At 32.4% G+C, this 18,550-nt stretch overlaps 1 protein-coding gene across 2 annotated transcripts; it reads left to right on the plus strand.

The window, feature by feature from the left end:
- Window positions 1-254: 254 nt before the first annotated feature.
- LOC143068256 (ubiquitin-conjugating enzyme E2 U-like) lies at window positions 255-13,931 on the plus strand. 2 transcript variants are annotated; one of them, XM_076242175.1, is made up of 10 exons: window positions 255-401; window positions 6,151-6,228; window positions 6,534-6,618; window positions 7,005-7,097; window positions 9,337-9,434; window positions 9,703-9,829; window positions 10,837-11,025; window positions 12,244-12,340; window positions 12,824-12,945; window positions 13,479-13,931. In XM_076242175.1, the coding sequence occupies exons 2-10, from the start codon at window positions 6,163-6,165 to the stop codon at window positions 13,589-13,591; spliced, it is 990 nt and encodes a 329-aa protein (XP_076098290.1). In that variant the 5' UTR covers window positions 255-401; window positions 6,151-6,162; the 3' UTR covers window positions 13,592-13,931. The 2 variants fall into 2 exon arrangements, with proteins under 2 accessions (XP_076098290.1, XP_076098300.1); XM_076242185.1 differs by having other exon boundaries at window positions 287-307.
- The last annotated feature ends 4,619 nt before the right edge of the window (window positions 13,932-18,550 follow it).

The following is an 18,550-nucleotide window of genomic DNA, read 5'->3' on the forward strand; positions in this document are numbered from 1 at the left end:
ATATTTTTATTATTGTTACATTTCCATGTAACCGTAGCCAGTGCCTATTTTAAATGCGCAAAATACGTCATAACTTCTCAAATAATTTCCTACCATGACTGACATGATCAAGCCAAAAGTTATAATACTAAAACTGATCGAGAGCCTCTGCACAGTTTTCAAGTGAAAATATTAGTATTAATATCAATAAAAAGCGTATTTCCCGCGAATTAAACAAAACCATTCGGAAAGGAAAAATTCGGAACAGGACATGCGCACATCAGTGGTTGTGAAGATCAACAACATGGAGGATAACTGAACTATATTTGTAAAAAAATAAATACCTGATTTATGTCATAAATGCAGAGATATCAGCTTAATTATGAGACAATAACTTAATAAAATAAGAGTAGACGAATTAGGTACAATATTTTATTGCTAAATAAATACTCGAAAGGTTCTATAGCCTAACTAAGAAGATATAAAAACTTACAAATGTATCCAAAAATGTCTCAGTTGTAAACACAGGCACTTGTTTCTGTCTATAGGAAGACCCAATATCAACGTATATGTAAATATACGTTGATGGTTGGTCTTTTAAGGGATAGAAACAAGTGCCTGTGGTTGTAAAGCTTTAAAATAGATAACCTGCAAATACCCCAGGTCGTGTACATTTGTTTATCATGTGCAAGGATTTGTACGTATAGTTAAATCCTTGTCATGTGTAAGTATCTTAATTTTGTGAACAAAATGCCAAATGAACATACATAAGGAACATGTCAACGTATATTTGTTCCGCCTAACAGAAGTTCCAATGAACATTGTCATTACATGTATTCCTGTTGGAACAAATATTCTATACCATTTATTCCGTTAGGATATGTTCCTAACGGAATAAATGGTATAGAATAATGTAGTATTTGTTCCTGTGGAAATGATATTCCAGAATTTTTTTTTCCTTTTGGAACTTACAATATGAAGGAACTTCTGTTCCGTGACACCATCCTGCATAATGTAACGGCCGTGGCCTGTCACAGGGGAGATTCAAGTTTAGGAGGGATATTTTTATTTCAATATATATAATTGTCATTGTTAAGTACAGAAATGCTGAACTTTATTACAGTTATATAACGTATTGAATTATTATGAAATGTGTTTCTTACCTATACTAGATAATAGTTGGCATTTTTCGTGGTAGTTAGCATATCTTATTAGGGATTTAAAAGGTATTGTACAGTGTTAATGTTGCACAACACGGTCTGTGTTGTTATATTGTCGTCAGCCATTATTGTTGACGTTATTGTATTGCATCTTGGGATAGCGATGGTGGCATGACGTCACAGACGTTACCATGCTATTGGCATTATGTCTTTAATGAACTTTGTGTCGCACCGTGTTGTACTCATTATAAATAAGGAAGTTCGCATCTCTCGGGTTCAGTCTTGTCTTTTCTAGGCGCCATATCCAAATATTTAGTCTCCTTTTGCACAATAATATTGTTGTTTGTCGTTAAGGTGGGCACAATTAATATTAGTGTCAAAAGTAATTTTGATTCATTTTATCTATAACAATTAATTTATCCTAATAAAGAAAACAGTTAGCTTTTATTAAAGATAATATACTGTATTAACTGTGTCTTGACACAACACAATCCCGACACTGCTAGAGTGTCATTTCTAGGAAAATAGGTTAAAACCCTTTGGGGAAAATAGATACCCGAAATTTGATATAGAGTTACGTAATTGAAATTAATAAAACTATTACAAGATAATATTTATTCTACAACACATACAATCATATTACAAACATTTGACTACGCTAGAGTTTGTTGAGGGCCAACAGGGTTTTTCATATACACATACAAAAATCAATTCAAAGTACGACATGCTAGTGACACATTTTTGAGCTATCATATTGAATATTTATTACTATATCAGTATAAAGTACTTTAAGTAGATTGACACTCACAGAGATAATAAAATGTTAATTATACGAACAATCATAATATCAGACATTATTTCTCTGTTTATTAAGAAATATAATTTTGTTGCTAGAATTATTGTGTACTATTTCTGTTAATACCCTTGTATCTACCATATTTTGATACCACAGCTAACTACCACGAATGCCAGTAATACCTATATATAAATCCCCCTTTTTCTCACTTGAGTTATAGGTGCACCACATATTACTAGAGCAGCTAATAGTGTTTTAATTGTATATACTATACTTATTTATATATATATATATATATATATATATATATATATATATTGTTCAGCCTTTATAAACCATGATTATTTTGGTTAATAAATCATTACCTTTATTCAGTATCATTCTATAAAAGCCCTACAAGACTCAAAGTGGGTACTGATTGCAGATTCGTAGGGTGCTACACTAACAAATAGAAATAGTAATACGCAACCTACGACCTGTTTTCAGGTATAAAAAATTATCAGACACACAACGCTTATAAGAAAGTTGTCCGTCACCGGAAGTTGTAACCCTCAGCCCGCTGCTATAATATTAATAGTACTGGAAAGTACTTGACTAGGGGTGGGTCTTTTCACCACCGAACACTGCCGAACACCTCAAAAACCACCAACCACTAAGAAAAACTGTGATATAATACAATAAAATGATAAAACAAATGAAATTACGTATAATTTAATAAATTTTTAGATTTTTACGGGCATCATTTTTATGTTAAAATCGATTATAAATATAAGGAAAAATGTCTCCGGATTCATCAATCATCACTTTCCGGATTACATTGTGTGTGTTATTCAAATAATAGAATTCAAATATATTCATAATTAGTAATCAGTTCAAGTATCCTCGATCTCTGTTCTCGGTTAGATCTTGATATTTTTCTCTTCTCTTATTATTGGTACAACTATTTTATAGAAGAAAAAAATGGAAAAAAATATATTTGAGGTGTCCATGGGGGTCTGCGGAGTTCAAAAAGTGGGGTGTTATAGACTCTCCCTTTCTGTTTTCTGTAGATATTTGGACTCTTGATCTTCTGATTTGTTGTCGAGCCTGCAACTTTTGTTGCAGAAAGCTCGACATAGGGATAGTGATCCAGCGGCGGCGGCTACGGCGGCGGCGGTGTTAGCTCACTTCTTAAAAGCTATATATTTTAGAAGGTAGAAGACCTGGATGCTTCATATTTTGTATATAGATGCCTCATGTTACGAAGTTTCCGTCAGTCACATGTCCATTGTCCTTGACCTCATTTTCATGGTTCAGTGACCACTTGAAAAAAAAGTTCAGATTGTTTGTAATGTTAAATTCTCTCTTACTATAAGTAATAGGATAACTATATTTAGTATGTGCGTACCTTGAAAGGTCCTCATGCCTATCAGACAGTTTTCATTTGACCTCGACCTCATTTCATGGATCAGTGAACAAGGTTAAGTTTTGGTGGGCAAGTCCATATCTCAGATACTATAAGCAATAGGTCTAGTATATTCGGTGTATGGAAGGACTGTAAGGTGTACATGTCCAACTGGCAGGTGTCATCTGACCTTGACCTCATTTTCATGGTTCAGTGGTTATAGTTAAGTTTTTGTGTTTTGGTCTGTTTTTCTCATACTTTATGCAATAGGTTTACTATATTTGTTGTATGGAATGATTGTAAGGTGTACATGTCTAGCGGGCAGATGTCATCTGACCTTGACCTCATTTTCATGGTTCAGTGGTCAAAGTTAAGTTTTTGAGTTTTTGAGTTTTGGTCTTTTTATCTAATACTATATGTCATAGGTCAACTATATTTGGTGTATGGAAATATTTTATGATCTATATGTCAGTCGTGCAGGTTTTATTTGATCTTGACCTGGTTTTTCCGGTTCATTGCTCAGTGTTAAGTTTTTGTGTTTGGTCTATTTTCTTAAACTATAACCAATAGGTCAACTATATTTGTTGTATGGAAGCATTGTTAGCTGTACATGTCTGCCTGGCATATGGTTCATCTGACCTTGACCTCATTTTCATGGTTCATTGATCAATGTTTAGTTTTCTTGGTTAATGTTAAGTTTATGTGACAGTCGTAATAAAGCTTTATATTTAGGAGTATCAACATAATATCAATGATTAGTAAAGAAGGCGAGACATTTCAGTGTGTGCACTCTTGTTGAATTAATAACTTGATTATTATATTTAAGTCACATTTATAACGATAAAAGACAAAATAATAAATTTTTGGGGTGTTTGGTGGTGAAAAGACCTACTGCTTGACTAGCACTACTGAACATACATTTTCTATTTATAAACATATTAAAGGATAATATAATACAAATAATAGTTTTATATCCAGGGTTTACTACAGAATCTGAGATAGTATAAAATTTCTGCTAAAAAGAAAAAGTAAAATAAGAAAGGTTTCGTTTTGAACCTATATCTATTTACCAACTAAACATAGAAATATGTGAGACCTAAAAAGGGGGTAGAGCGATCAAACAAAAGTCTATTTATTATCTCAGTGCAAGTGCAACAATATTGTGTTATTTAAAAATAAAAACAGTAATTTTAGGTCACTTTGAAAGTAACAATAAGATTAAATGCTGACATCGTTTGATTAAATTATCATACTTATTAAATGCTTTATTTTTAGCTCACCCGGCCCAAAGGGCCAAGTGAGCTTTTCCCATCACTTTGCGTCCATCGTCCGTCGTCGTTGTCTGTTGTTAGCTTTTACAAAAATCTTCTCCTCAGAAACTACTGGGCCAAATTTAACCAAACTTGGCCACAATTTTCATTGGGGTATCTAGTTTATCCTGTTGTTGGGTTGCTGCCCCTAAATTGGTAATTTTAAGGAAATTTTACTGTAAACAGCAATAATGTTCAGCAAAGTAAGATTTACAAATAAGTCAACATGACCGAAAAGGTCAGTTGACCTCTTTAGGAGTTATTGCCCTTTATAGTCAATTTTTAACCACTTTTCATAAATCTTAGTAATCTTTTACAAAAATCTTCTCCTCTGAAACTACTTGGCCAAATTAATCCAAACTTGGCCACAATCATCATTTGGGTATCTAGTTTAAAAAAATGTGTGGCTTTACCCTGCCAACCAACCAAGATGGCCGCCATGGCTAAAAATAGAACATAGGGGTAAAATGTAGATTTTGGCTTATAACTCTAAAACCAAAGCATTTAGAGCGAATCTGACATGGGGTAAAATTATCTATAGGTCAAGATCTATCTGCCCTGAAATTTTCAGACAAATCGGTCAACCCGTTGTTGGGTTGCTGCCCCTGAATTAGTAATTTTAAGGAAATTTTGCAGTTTTTGCTTATTATCTTGAATATTATTATAGATAGAGATAAACTGTAAACAGCAATAATGTTCAGCAAAGTAAGATCTACAAATAAGTCAACCAACATGACCAAAATAGTCAGTTGACCCATTAAGGAGTTATTGCCCTTAATAGTCAATTTTTAACCATTTTTCTAAAATTTTAGTATTCTTTTAAAAATTTTCTCTGAAACTACTGGGCCAAATTTAACCAAAGTTGGCCACAATCATCATTTGGGTATCTAGTTTTAAAAATGTGTGGCTTGACCCTGCCAACTAACCAAAATGGCCACCATGGCTAAAAATAGTACATGGGGTGAAATGTAGATTTTGGCTTATATCTCTAAAACCAAAGCATTTAGAGCAAATCTGTCAGGGAATAAATTGTTTATCAGGTCAAGATCTTTCTGCCCTGAAATTTTCAGACAAAACAGACAACCTGTTGTTGGGTTGCTGCCCCAGAATTAGTAATTTTAAGGAAATTTTGCAGCTTTTGGTTATTATCTTGAATATTATAATAGATAGAGATAAACTGTAAACAGCAATAATGTTCAGCAAAGTAAGATCTACAAATAAGTCAAATGACCAAAATTGTCAGTTTACCCCTTAAGGAGTTATTGCCCTTTATAGTCATTTTTTAACAATTTTCATAAATTTTTGTAAATTTTTAGAATATATTTTCCACTGTAATTACTGAGCCAAGTTCATTTTAGATAGAGATAATTGTAGCAACAAGAATGTACAGTAAAGTAAGATCTACAAACACATCACCAAAAAACACAATTTCGTCATGAATTTATCTGTGTCCATTGTTTAACATGCACCAAGGTGAGCGACACAGGCTCTTGAGAGCCTCTAGTTTTATTATTCATGTAGGTGAGAAAGAAAATGTTTTCAAGAGCTCACCTTTTGATTGAGAGAGAATATGAGAAACTGCAGAAGTCTCCTCCTTGGGTATGTTTATTTGTTCTTTCCTATTTTGCTTTGTTGCATAAATATTACTTTTCAAAATAATTCCTTTTTGAAAAAAAGAAAACTTTTGGCCTGAAAAGTTAATTGTGTGTTTGGTAAACACTAAAAGTATATGTTTCTGTCAAGTTAAGTATTATCAAGCTCCATTCCACCTTCGTTAGGGGGCATCAATATATAGTTTAAGTCTGTGGTTAATGTTTTTTAAGACATTGGTTGGACTAATTTCAGTTATTGTAAATCATTGACAAAGATATACGTGTATTAAAAATCACATATTTTTTATTTAGGGAATAGAAGCTTTACCGTTACAGAATGACAGTTTATTTGAATGGGTAGCCAAGATAAAAGGCTTGAAGGATTCCTTATGGGAAGGTATTTCATAATCTTACATGTACCTTACATATTTTAGATAAAGTTAACATATACATTGTAAATGCAACACTGAATAGTTTTAATTCAGTTGTCGTTGTCTTAAAAAAGAAATAGGCATAATTATTTAAAGCAAACAAAAAGAAAAGAGACGTACATTTCAAAATACTATTTCTTTAAAAAATTATTTTTCACCTCATTTCTAATGTGCTGCATTGTTTATTTATGAAATGTCAACCTGTGACCATTTCTTAAGTATGAATAACTAAAGTTGTTGTTAATTCCAAACTAATAACTGTCAAACTGTTTGTGTGAATTAGGTGGAAGGGAGATAATTAAATTTTGATGTGTGAACAACTTTTGATGAACATTTATAATTTAATTTTCAGGTGGAATATTTCGTGTATACATAAAATTTGATGAACATTATAATGTGAGGCCTCCTGATGTCTGTTTTCATACCATCCCATTTCACCCTAATGGTAAGTACTATTAATTAATTATCTTCAACATGGATAGCACTGGAAGAATGACTTTTTGTAACAGCCTTATCTAATTTTTAAACTGTGAAATTTTATATTATTACTATCTTTTAATGATTGGTCAAAGTAAAAATGAATTTTTCAAATGTCAATTAAACCACATATTTACCAAAATTTAAGACAGTATTTTTTTTTCTCGATATTTTTAGCTCACCTGGCCTAAAAGGCCATGTGAGCTTTTCTCCTCACTTGGCGTCTGTCGTCGTCGTCGTCATTAACAATTTTTCAAACATCTTCTCCTCTGAAACTACTGAATGGATTTGAATGAAACTTAAAATGATTGTTCCTTAGATTATCCTGCACAAAGTGTGTGCTTCGATTTTTGATCCGTCAAAAAACATGGCCGCCGTTACTTAAAATAGAACATAGGGGTCAAATGCAGTTTTTGGCTTATATCTCAAAAACGAAAGCATTTAGAGCAAATCTGACATGGGGTAAAAATGTTCATTAGGTCAAGATCTATCAGCCCAGAAATTTTCAGATGAATCAAACAAACCATTGTTGGGTTGCTGCCACTTAATTGGTAATTTTAAGGAAATTTTGCAGTTTTTGGTCATTATCTTGAATATTATTATAGATGAAGATAAACTGTAAACAGCAAAAATGATCAGCAAAGTAAGATCTACAAATAGGTTAATATGACCAAAATTGTCAATTGACCCCTTAAGGGGTAAATGTCCTTTAATGACAATTTTTCACAATTTGTTCATCATATTTGCTAACTTTAAAAAATCTTCTCCTCTGAAACTACTGAATGGATTTGGATGAAACTTAGCATGATAGTTCCTTAGATTATCCTGCACAAAGTGTGTGCTTCGATTTTTGATCCGTCAAAAAACATGGCCGCCCTTACTTTAAATAGAACATAGGGGTCAAATGCAGTTTTTGGCTTATATCTCAAAAACGAAAGCATTTAGAGCAAATCTGACATGGGGTAAAAATGTTCATTAGGTCAAGATCTATCAGCCCAGAAATTTTCAGATGAATCAAACAAACCATTGTTGGGTTGCTGCCACTTAATTGGTAATTTTAAGGAAATTTTGCAGTTTTTGGTCATTATCTTGAATATTATTATAGATGAAGATAAACTGTAAACAGCAAAAATGATCAGCAAAGTAAGATCTACAAATAGGTTAATATGACCAAAATTGTCAATTGACCCCTTAAGGGGTAAATGTCCTTTAATGACAATTTTTCACAATTTGTTCATCATATTTGCTAACTTTAAAAAATCTTCTCCTCTGAAACTACTGAATGGATTTGGATGAAACTTAGCATGATAGTTCCTTAGATTATCCTGCACAAAGTGTGTGCTTCGATTTTTGATCCGTCAAAAAACATGGCCGCCCTTACTTTAAATAGAACATAGGGGTCAAATGCAGTTTTTGGCTTATATCTCAAAAACGAAAGCATTTAGAGCAAATCTGACATGGGGTAATAATGTTCATTAGGTCAAGATCTATCAGCCCTGAAATTTTCAGACGAATCAAACAAACCATTGTTGGGTTGCTGCCACTTAATTGGTAATTTTAAGGAAATTTTGCAGTTTTTGGTCATTATCTTGAATATCATTATAGATAAAGATAAACTGTAAACAGCAAAAATGATCATCAAAGTAAGATCTACAAATAATTTAATATGACCAAAATTGTCAATTGACCCCTTAAGGGGTTATTGTCCTTTAATGACAATTTTTCACAATTTGTTCATCATATTTGCTAACTTTAAAAAATCTTCTCCTCTAAAACTACTCAACCAAATTCAACCAAACTTCATTTGAATGATCAGTAGGGTGTATAAAATAAAGTTTGTGTTTTATTTTCTATTTCGTCAAAAAACATGGCCGAAGGCATTGTTTACCAGGTGAGCGATTCAGGCTCTTGAGAGCCTCTTGTTAGAGAAAGCGATGTATAAATTCACTATTTAATGAGCATTATTTACCAAAACCAATTGACATCAAACATCTTGCCATAAAGTTACATGTAAAAGCATGTGACATTTAGTGTGATTAATTTCCCTATTCTGTAGCTGAATATGCTGTTTTATTTTAATCAAATTCATGTAGAAAAACCTTCTAAAGTTATACCAATATAGAATACCTTATTATTTATTCAAACAAAACTCATATTAAGTACATGCATGATCCTTATATAGATGACTTTATTTTGTTTTTTTTCAGTTGACATGATCACAGGAAGACCTTGTATAGATTTCCTAGATGATTATTCAAAGTGGCAAGAGTCCTACAGTCTTTCATTTATATTAATAACAATACAGGTACACATAGATGCATAATTTTAAATTTCAAAAAGTCATAAAAAGTGCAGGTTGACCATCAGCATCAATTCGGTTTATACTTGTGCTTGGGGAAGATAGTTAAAATTAAGTCCAAATTAGAATAGCTATTAACCAGTTATATACATGTATATCATATTCCTACTTCTTTGTTGTGCCAAAGTTGCATACAAATTTTCATAAAATCAAGTGGGATGCACCTGTTACCTTAAATACATAAATTGCATGATCAATCTTTATTATATTGTAGAATTTATTATCCAATCCCAACCTGGACAGTCCTGTGAATCCTGAGGCATCAGATATGATTATACATTCACCTCATGCCTATAGACAAATGGTACTTGACTGTGTTGTAGCTAGTCAGCGTGTTGAAGGTAATAATTAAAAAACAGGTTATGTTACGTTTTATTTCTTTTGTACATGTATGCATGAAATTCACGAAACTATCAAAACTAGTATTTGTATCCAGCTTTACTCATTGATCATTTCATCTGCATAAGCCGTCAGAGGGAAACTTTTTTTGTAAGAAAAAATATCAATAAAGATATGATAGTTCATCCCATGTTCATCTTTTTAAAAAATGGTAAAAAGTAGACATAATTGAAGTAAATCTGCTTAGAGATGTCTCCCTTTGTCAACAATATGAAAAATTTAAAGCCATCAAAGGGAAACTTTTTTTGTAAGAAAAAATACCAATAAAGATATGATAGTTCATCCCATGTTCATCTTTTAAAAAAATGGTAAAAAGTAGACATAATTGAAGTAAATCTGCTTAGAGATGTCTCCCTTTGTCAACAATATGAAAAATTTAAACAAATTGATAATTTGAAAATATCAAACTGACAGTTGCATATATTGTCCTAAATATGATATTAAATATCATTTAGATAGTTGTCTTGTCTTGTATAAAAGTCACAGAGTGTGAGACATATGTAGATTTATGTTTTTGACAGTTTCAGTGATAATTGTTCAAAAAATCTTTCTCATGCCTTTTTTTACGTATAGCCACTGGGTATACAATAGACTTTTTATGAATCATGGAATAATAATTATGTCATATTTCTGCTTTCTACAAGCAAACCAACATTCTGAAGTTAAAGAAATGGAAGTTCTTATTCTTACTAACACCAAAACAGTAATGTAAATTGATTATTGAAAATTTCAACATTTTGATTAAAATATACTGTATACATGTAGCACAAGTCACAGCTAACTATATGTTCATAAAATGAGTGTTTTGATAAAGTGGCAGACATCACTACAAAATAACAATATTAAATATCCTACTATTGGCATTTCCTCAAAACAATTTTTTTGAAGTTAAAACATGCTAGTTATATTTGATAAAACAAATGTTTTAAAGTATTTAATTTATTTTTAGCGGGTGTAACTCCTCATTCCGAGTTGGAGTCGAGAGTGAGATTTGCCACACCCACAGAAACTACAAAAGTAGCCACAGCTGCTTATAAACCTTCATCATCAAAGATAACAAGATTGTCCTTTGATGATTATCACACAACATGGAGTGGTATAGCTACTTCTAAACCAGCACAAGAATTGAAAAATCCATGTAAGTTTAAGAATAAGTGAATGAAATAAACCATGTTTTGCAAGTTGTATGACTACTAGAAATATTAAACTGTTTGATATTATAATATGATAAGGAAATAATGGATTACATTTTTTCTATTATTTTTTTTAAAGAGTGTTTACAATTTGAGTTTGCTGAAACTATTGATTTTATTACAAAGATTACTCAATTTCCATGTATGTTCACATATCCTCATGAAAAGCAATCAGGGTAAAGGGACTTGACATGGTTGTCCAAGAATAGCAAATAAGTAAGAAATGACATGTGAATTATCAAGGTATCCATACAGTTTTCAACAGATTCTGTTTACCTGCATTTTAAGCTAATATAGCTCGATCAGACTCTTATACCATAAGCCAAATTGAGCTATAATAGAATTATCTCCCTTGGCAATTTTTCAAAGAAATTCCTGTTTTTTGTTAGTTATTTGTGAATGATTTTTAAACTTTGCAAAAATAATATGGTAGCCATGCTGAGTATAGTGTTATTCTATAATTTTGTACAAGAAAAAATACACCATTTAATTATCTATATTCCTGAATAATGTTAATAATGTTCTTATGAAAAATGTCAAAAGGGAGATAAGTCTTTTGATATCTCAATATCTCAATCAAGCTAATTTGTACTAGTCTTGTATTACAACTCCAGTTTCTGGTTCTTGTTAAAACATTGAATGAAATAAGATAGTCCATCATTTTTTTCTGGACTCATCAGAATTTATCCTGAAATGAACCTTACATTTAAAAATTAAAACAAAATATTGCATTTTTGGGGGATATCACACCATGAAAGTGGAAGATACATTTTTTTGTACTATGGTTACTGGAAGTGGTGCAGGATAGTAAAATCAGAAAACAGAAAGTAGAAAAAAGTGGTTTTGAATTGTTTATCTTTGTGTCATGAGGTACCTTTTTCAAATAAATCACAATTTCACAGACCAACAGTGTTTGCATATTTAAGATTACGATTTGCATGATGTATACAGGCTTTTGTCCTTATATAAAATCTTCTAAAAAATAACTTGATTTTTTGTCCAGGAAACTGTTTATATACAAAGTTATATTTTTAAAGCTGTTATAAAGTCAGAAACAAGAATACATGTCCAAAGTGAATTGAGGGTTTCCATGAATTATGTTAAACAATTTGATTACAGGAGACCATTAAAAAAATGTTTAGCATTATTGTTTTTGATTTTAGTATTAGAGATAATTAAAGAAAGTACAGTTTTACAGAAAGTACATTTAGGTCTACCACAGGAAGAAATCGAAGAACAGATGAAAAGACAAATAGAAGAGTAAGAATAACTGACTTTTATTCTGGGGAAAAAATTAATTACAGTTACTGCAAATTCTTGAAGGTCCTTTGTATAATGTCATTTAGGAGATAAATGTATTGTTTTTGAAGTTCCGACAGCATTATTTTTTTTTTGTGATTTGATTGTCGGAAATTAAATTTACTGGTGACTTGTTAGCAGAGACAGTAAATGGGTTTTCACGACCATCAAATCACCAATTGAAGCCCTCGGAGTTTAAAATACAACAAATATTACTAAGGATGTTGCATTACAATTGTCATTTTGTAAATTGTAACAATGTTTCAAGTTTCAAAGATATGTATGAAGTTATGATATGAATTATGTGCATGAACTTTGAATTTTACATCAGATTATAAACTATTGATCCCTAATAAAGACAATTGACATGTTTCTAACATGGTTATTACCAGGAATATTAGTGAGCACATTGCTACATGTTCTTTTTATTTTATATGTTTTCAGACATTCTGCACTGATGTATGGTAATTTCAAAACCAGGCCAAATGAAGAGGATGAAAAAGCTGCCAAATTAGCAAGATTAAGTAGAATGAAGAAGATATATCTTCCTCCCAGATTATCACCAAGTAAGAACAATCTTACCACTCAAAAAAGAAGAGACAATGTATAAATCTTTAAATTATACCCCACTTAAAAAGGGGGGAGGAATATACTGTTTTACCTCTGTCCTTTCATCCCTCCATCTTTCAGTCTGTCAGTTCCATTAATATTTTCTGAAATTTGATTTCAGGGTTTATATGAGTCAGCTATACTGTGTGATGTGTTTTCAGATTCATTACTCAACAACTTCCTGTTTACATTATACTTTTAGCAAGGCATGGGTATCATGAGTGGGCAGTAAATCAGATTCACTTGTTTAAACTTGTTTTGTTGCATTTTCACTTGTATAAAGAAGACTTTCGTGTTGTGGATAGCTGCATGTATTATGAAATATGCCTCATTAAATGAAATTCTATTTGATTTGATAAATTATTGTTGGACTATTTTAGATTAATGTTATCATCAGTAGTTAAAATCTGATATAGTTCATGAAAAGTTGATGTTTGAATTTTTATTGTTTCGATAAAAAATTGACCTTATGACCTTTGGTATCTTACAGCACCATCAACAGCTCCACCTCCAACAGGCCACAGAGATGAACCCTGGGAAAATGAAGTTGAAGATCTGGTCACATGGTCTTCTAAACTAGATACTGCTGCTCTTGATGAATAAACCAGTGTTCTTTTATTGTCAAAATTTGTCAGTACAGAACTTAATACTTGATATATGGCCTTGTGGGAGAATCTGCTGAAGGTTCAAAGACAATATATATTTTACTGTTATACTTAGCAGTGAATAACTAAAGTTTCAACAAGTATCTATGGGCAGAACTTTATAGATAAAGCATAGACTTTAATCAGTCTAGTTAAGAAAATACTTTTTTTTACATTTTTATAGCACACTTTTTTTTTAAGTTGTGTGTTGTGTGTAGGAAAAAAAGATCACATTCCATGAAGCTATGTCAAACCACTGTATTGACCTTATTTATATTCAAATAAATATATAAAAGTAGTATATGTGTGTGCTCTGTATGAATGTGTTTGTTTGAGAATGTATCATGATCACATTTAATTAGGGTCCCGCCAAAGGCGGTCCCCTATAGTGATCAGTCTGTCCGTCCGTCCGTCCGTCCGTCCGTCTGTCCGTCCGTCTGTCCGTCCGTCCGTAACACTTTGTGTCCGCTCCATATCTAGAGAACCATTATGATTTCATACTTTATACTTTACATGTTTATTAACCACCACCAGAGGGCGTGTCATGATGTATGTACAACTTCCTAGGTCAAAGGTCAAGGTAAAAAAACTTTGGTTTCAGTTGACAACCCTGTGTCCTGTGGTGAAGATCGTGTCCGCTCTATATCTTGAGAACCGTTATGATTTCAAAGTTTATACTTGACATGTATATGAACCAACACCAGAGGGTGTGTCATAATTTATGAACGACTGCCTAGGGCATAGTTCAAGGTCAAAAACTTTGGTTTCAGTTGACAACCCCATGTCCTATGGTAAAGATTGTGTCCGCTCTATATCTTGAGAACCGTTATCATTTCAAAGTTTATACTTGACATGTAAGGTAAAAAAACTTTGGTTTCAGTTGACAACCCTGTGTCCTGTGGTGAAGATCGTGTCCGCTCTATATCTTGAGAACCGTTATGATTTCAAAGTTTATACTTGACATGTATATGAACCAACACCAGAGGGTGTGTCATAATTTATGAACGACTGCCTAGGGCATAGTTCAAGGTCAAAAACTTTGGTTTCAGTTGACAACCCCATGTCCTATGGTAAAGATTGTGTCCGCTCTATATCTTGAGAACCGTTATCATTTCAAAGTTTATACTTGACATGTATATAAACCAACACCAAAGGGTGTGTCATAATTTATGTGCAACTTCCTAGGTCAAAGGTCAAGGTCAAAAACTTTGGTTTCAGTTGACAACCCCATGACCTATGGTAAAGATCGTGTCCGCTCTATATCTTGAGAACCTTTATCATTTCAAAGTTTATACTTGACATGTTTATAAACCAACACCAAAGGGTTTGTCATAATTTATTTACAACTTCATAGGTCAAAGGTCAAGGTCAAAAACATTGATTTCAGTTGACAAACCCATGTCCTATGGTAAAGATACAATTTTTTAATGCACATTATTCACAGCGGGGCCCACAGAGATGGCTCCCATCTCAATGATATCTAGTTATATTTGTTCATAAAAAAATACTTTATTTAAAAAGCTGTGATAAATGACATATTTGTGTGAACCTGTTTACTGGTTTTATTTCTCTAGTATCTATAATTGCATTTACTTGATTTAAATCTTACTTCTGTTGTATGATTGCCTTACTATATACTTTTAATAAACCTCTGTGACAGATTTTGTTTTACCTCTATTTTTGCCCATGTAGAAAAGTCAGTATTTGGTTTCTTAAGTAAATGAAACATGACCTAAACCTGCTTATCGCTATTTTGTGCATTTTTCCTTTAATATTTTTTAGTGATAATTTTTCATATCATGCTACTCGCTTGAGATGGAAAATTATCGCTAGAAACTAAGGAGGCATGGGGCGTTGCTAATGAAATTGACATGAAATTGACAACGTCGTCATAGGTAAAATAGCGATAAACAGATTATCATTGGTCATCTCAACTTGATTGCTTTTCTCGCTTTCGCCGTCCCGGCTCAAGCGAGAAAATCAATCTCGTTGAGATGATTAACGATAATCTATAAATATATATGACAATTTCCAACCACAGACAAGGAGAAAATTAAATGTTATATCTAACAGCTGCTTTATGGCAGTTGACAATGAAAAAAAACATGGAATGTTGTTAATAGAAAACCTTCCAAAGCATAAAATTGAAAAGGCCTATACAGAACATCAAAACCTGTTTTGGGTTGGCATGTCCTGATTAGCAAGTTTAATACATTTCACAGGCAACAACTACAAAGTCTTATTAAGGACAATCTTAATTTTTTTTTTCTCACTTGTTGTGGTAATAAGCATTGTATATAATTTTCATAACATTTGGTTGAGGCAAACTAAAGTTAAGAGAACAGAAACGAAAAATTTGGCAATTTTTCCATTTGTAAAGGGGCATAACTCTAGAATGGTAAAAGTGAGGCCACCAAAATTAAAGCTTGATCTGTATTTAGTGGTAATAAGCATTGTGTATAAGTTTTATAACATTTGGTTGAGGCAAACTAAAGTTAGAGAATGGAAACCAACTATGGGACATGCGTACAGACAGACCAGGGTAGAGCTACGGCAGGTGCATAAAAATGCTACTATAAACCGTGCACCTAATGGATTGGATACATTCGAAATTGTGATTTTCTTTCCTTGTAAGAACTAAGGTTGATGACTCCAATGTTTATCAAAAGTAACCACCAGTTTTTGTGTCGTCTTGCATTTAAGCAAGAAACTAACCTGGCAGCAATGGTGTATACTATTTGTATAAAGTTTTCTGCAGAAGGTTGTACTCCATACCCTGGCTATAGATGCTGTTTACTCTGAAGTTTCTATTTGTCATATTTTCATTGTTCAGCCACTACTTGGTAAACTTTTTTTTATCAAATATATTTCTTAACTTTGTTTTGTGTATGCAATACTTGTATAGTTTATATGCCTATCTGGCAATGTTTGTCTGCCCATGACCTTATTTTCTTGGTCAATGTTAAGTTTTCTGAGTTTTTTTCTGTTTTTCGGTATTATAAGAACAAGTAAGCTATATTTGGTGTATTGGTTGATGTCTGTTTTGCTGTTTGGGAATAAAGATATAAATATACAGTTAGCTATAATAAATCTGCAATCAGTTCCAGCTTTATTCCTAATATATATAATGAAATGTGTCCGGGTGCGGGAATTTTTTCACTACATTGAAGACCTGTTGGTGACCTTCTTCTGTTGTTTTTTTCTATGGTCGGGTTGTTGTCTCTTTGGCACATTCCCCATTTCCATTCTCAATTTTATTTACAACTCTTAGATTCTACAGACTGTACTGAAAATTAAAGGTAACACTAGGCCACAGAAAGCTGAATTATATTAGTTTAGTCTAGGTGGCAGACTGGTCTTAAGTGATGGACACAGTGCAGGTTGTGTTGTCTCCATATCCCAATAGCATGAGTTTGAATCCTAACAAGGGATTTAACATTGTTGTATATTTAGAGAATTCAATGTTAGTTATGTATATATAAATAATTACTCTAAATAACAGAACAACAATATATATAGAACTAGATGTGTTAGAGCGGCACGAATGGCGTCTCAAAAAGTAGAAAATCTGCAATTTCAATAACACATGTGGACACAAACATGATGGTAGTCTCACATATCAAAAATCAGCTCAAAATTTGGAGGAGCATCGAAAAATGTCCATATCACTGTGATTTCCAACAATTTTCAAAGATGTAAACCCTTAATTTTGGCAAAAATTAGGGGAGCTGAATGAAACAACTTGATCTGTAACTCATCATGGTTAGCTCACTTACCAAAAATCAGCCCAATATCTGAAAGCATTTAGAAAAAAGGTCCGTATAACTGTGATTTTTAAAAATTTAACTAAGTCCAAAGCCCGAAATTACAGCAAAACCCATCTGAGCGGAACTAAACTTATACTTGATCTATACTCATCATGAATAACTTACATACCAAAAATCAGCCCAATATCTGAAAGGGTTTAGAAAAAAAGTCTGTATAACTGTGATTGTCAACAATTTATCAAAGTCCAAAGTCCGTAATTTAGGCAAAAATTAGCAGAGCGGAACAAAACTTAAACTAGATCTGTAACTCATGATGGTTAACTCACATACCAAAAATCAGCCCAATATCTGAAGGCGTTTAGAAAAAAAACTCTGTATAATGGTTTCTTGCGGAATGACGGAATTAAGGAAAGACGGAATGACAGACAAGGGTAAAACTATATGACAGCTTCATTTCGGGGCCATAAAAATTCATCTGACCTTTTATAATGGTTCTCAGAAGGGTGACATGCCTTCCTCTTCCTTATTAACTTGAAGAAAAAGTTGTTAAAACTCAGCATGTTGGTCTAGAGTGCAAAGCAGGGTATAAATACTAAGTTATATAAATATGTTTTTCGCTGAATATGAATGAAGTGTTTGCTGCTAGAAACTAGACAACCATCAATCATATCTTGGAGATTTTTAAAATGTATTGGCCAAGGAATGTAAAAAGAAGAGGACTAACAAATGGATGGGCCATTTCTATATATCTCATAATACATTTTGTGGAGAGAGCTTTGCTTAGATCTTTATATGATATCTCAATGAATAAAATATGTTTAAAATCAAATCAACTATATCTGATAATCTTTTGGTATCAAAAACTAAAATGACATCAATTATTATTTTTTTACTTTTATTCATTGTCTTCATAGCATATAACAATCAAACATCAAACTAAAAATCAATATCAATAGTTACCTGCAAATATGTAAACAAAAAATCAATCACAAACAGTACCATTTATAGTTATAGTTATCTATTTAGTTGGGGAAAGAAGTCCAGGGGCGGATCCAGCCATTTTAAAAAGGGGGTGTTCCCAACCCAGAGTAAACAGGGGTTCCAGCTGTATGCTCACATTCAAAAGCATTGATCAGCCAAAAAAAGGAGGG

Source organism: Mytilus galloprovincialis, chromosome 1 (assembly GCF_965363235.1).
Source record: "Mytilus galloprovincialis chromosome 1, xbMytGall1.hap1.1, whole genome shotgun sequence".
NCBI classification, from domain to species: Eukaryota; Metazoa; Mollusca; class Bivalvia; order Mytilida; family Mytilidae; genus Mytilus; species Mytilus galloprovincialis.

Bases quoted from the DNA above. Each gene is read 5' to 3' on its own strand.
- LOC143068256 (XM_076242175.1), top strand. From the start codon at position 6,163: ATGTTTTCAAGAGCTCACCTTTTGATTGAGAGAGAATATGAGAAACTG. The intron at 6,229-6,533 runs GTATGTTTATTT...TTTTTTATTTAG, and splicing joins TGCAGAAGTCTCCTCCTTGG to GGAATAGAAGCTTTACCGTT. The intron at 9,830-10,836 runs GTAATAATTAAA...ATTTATTTTTAG, and splicing joins AGCTAGTCAGCGTGTTGAAG to CGGGTGTAACTCCTCATTCC.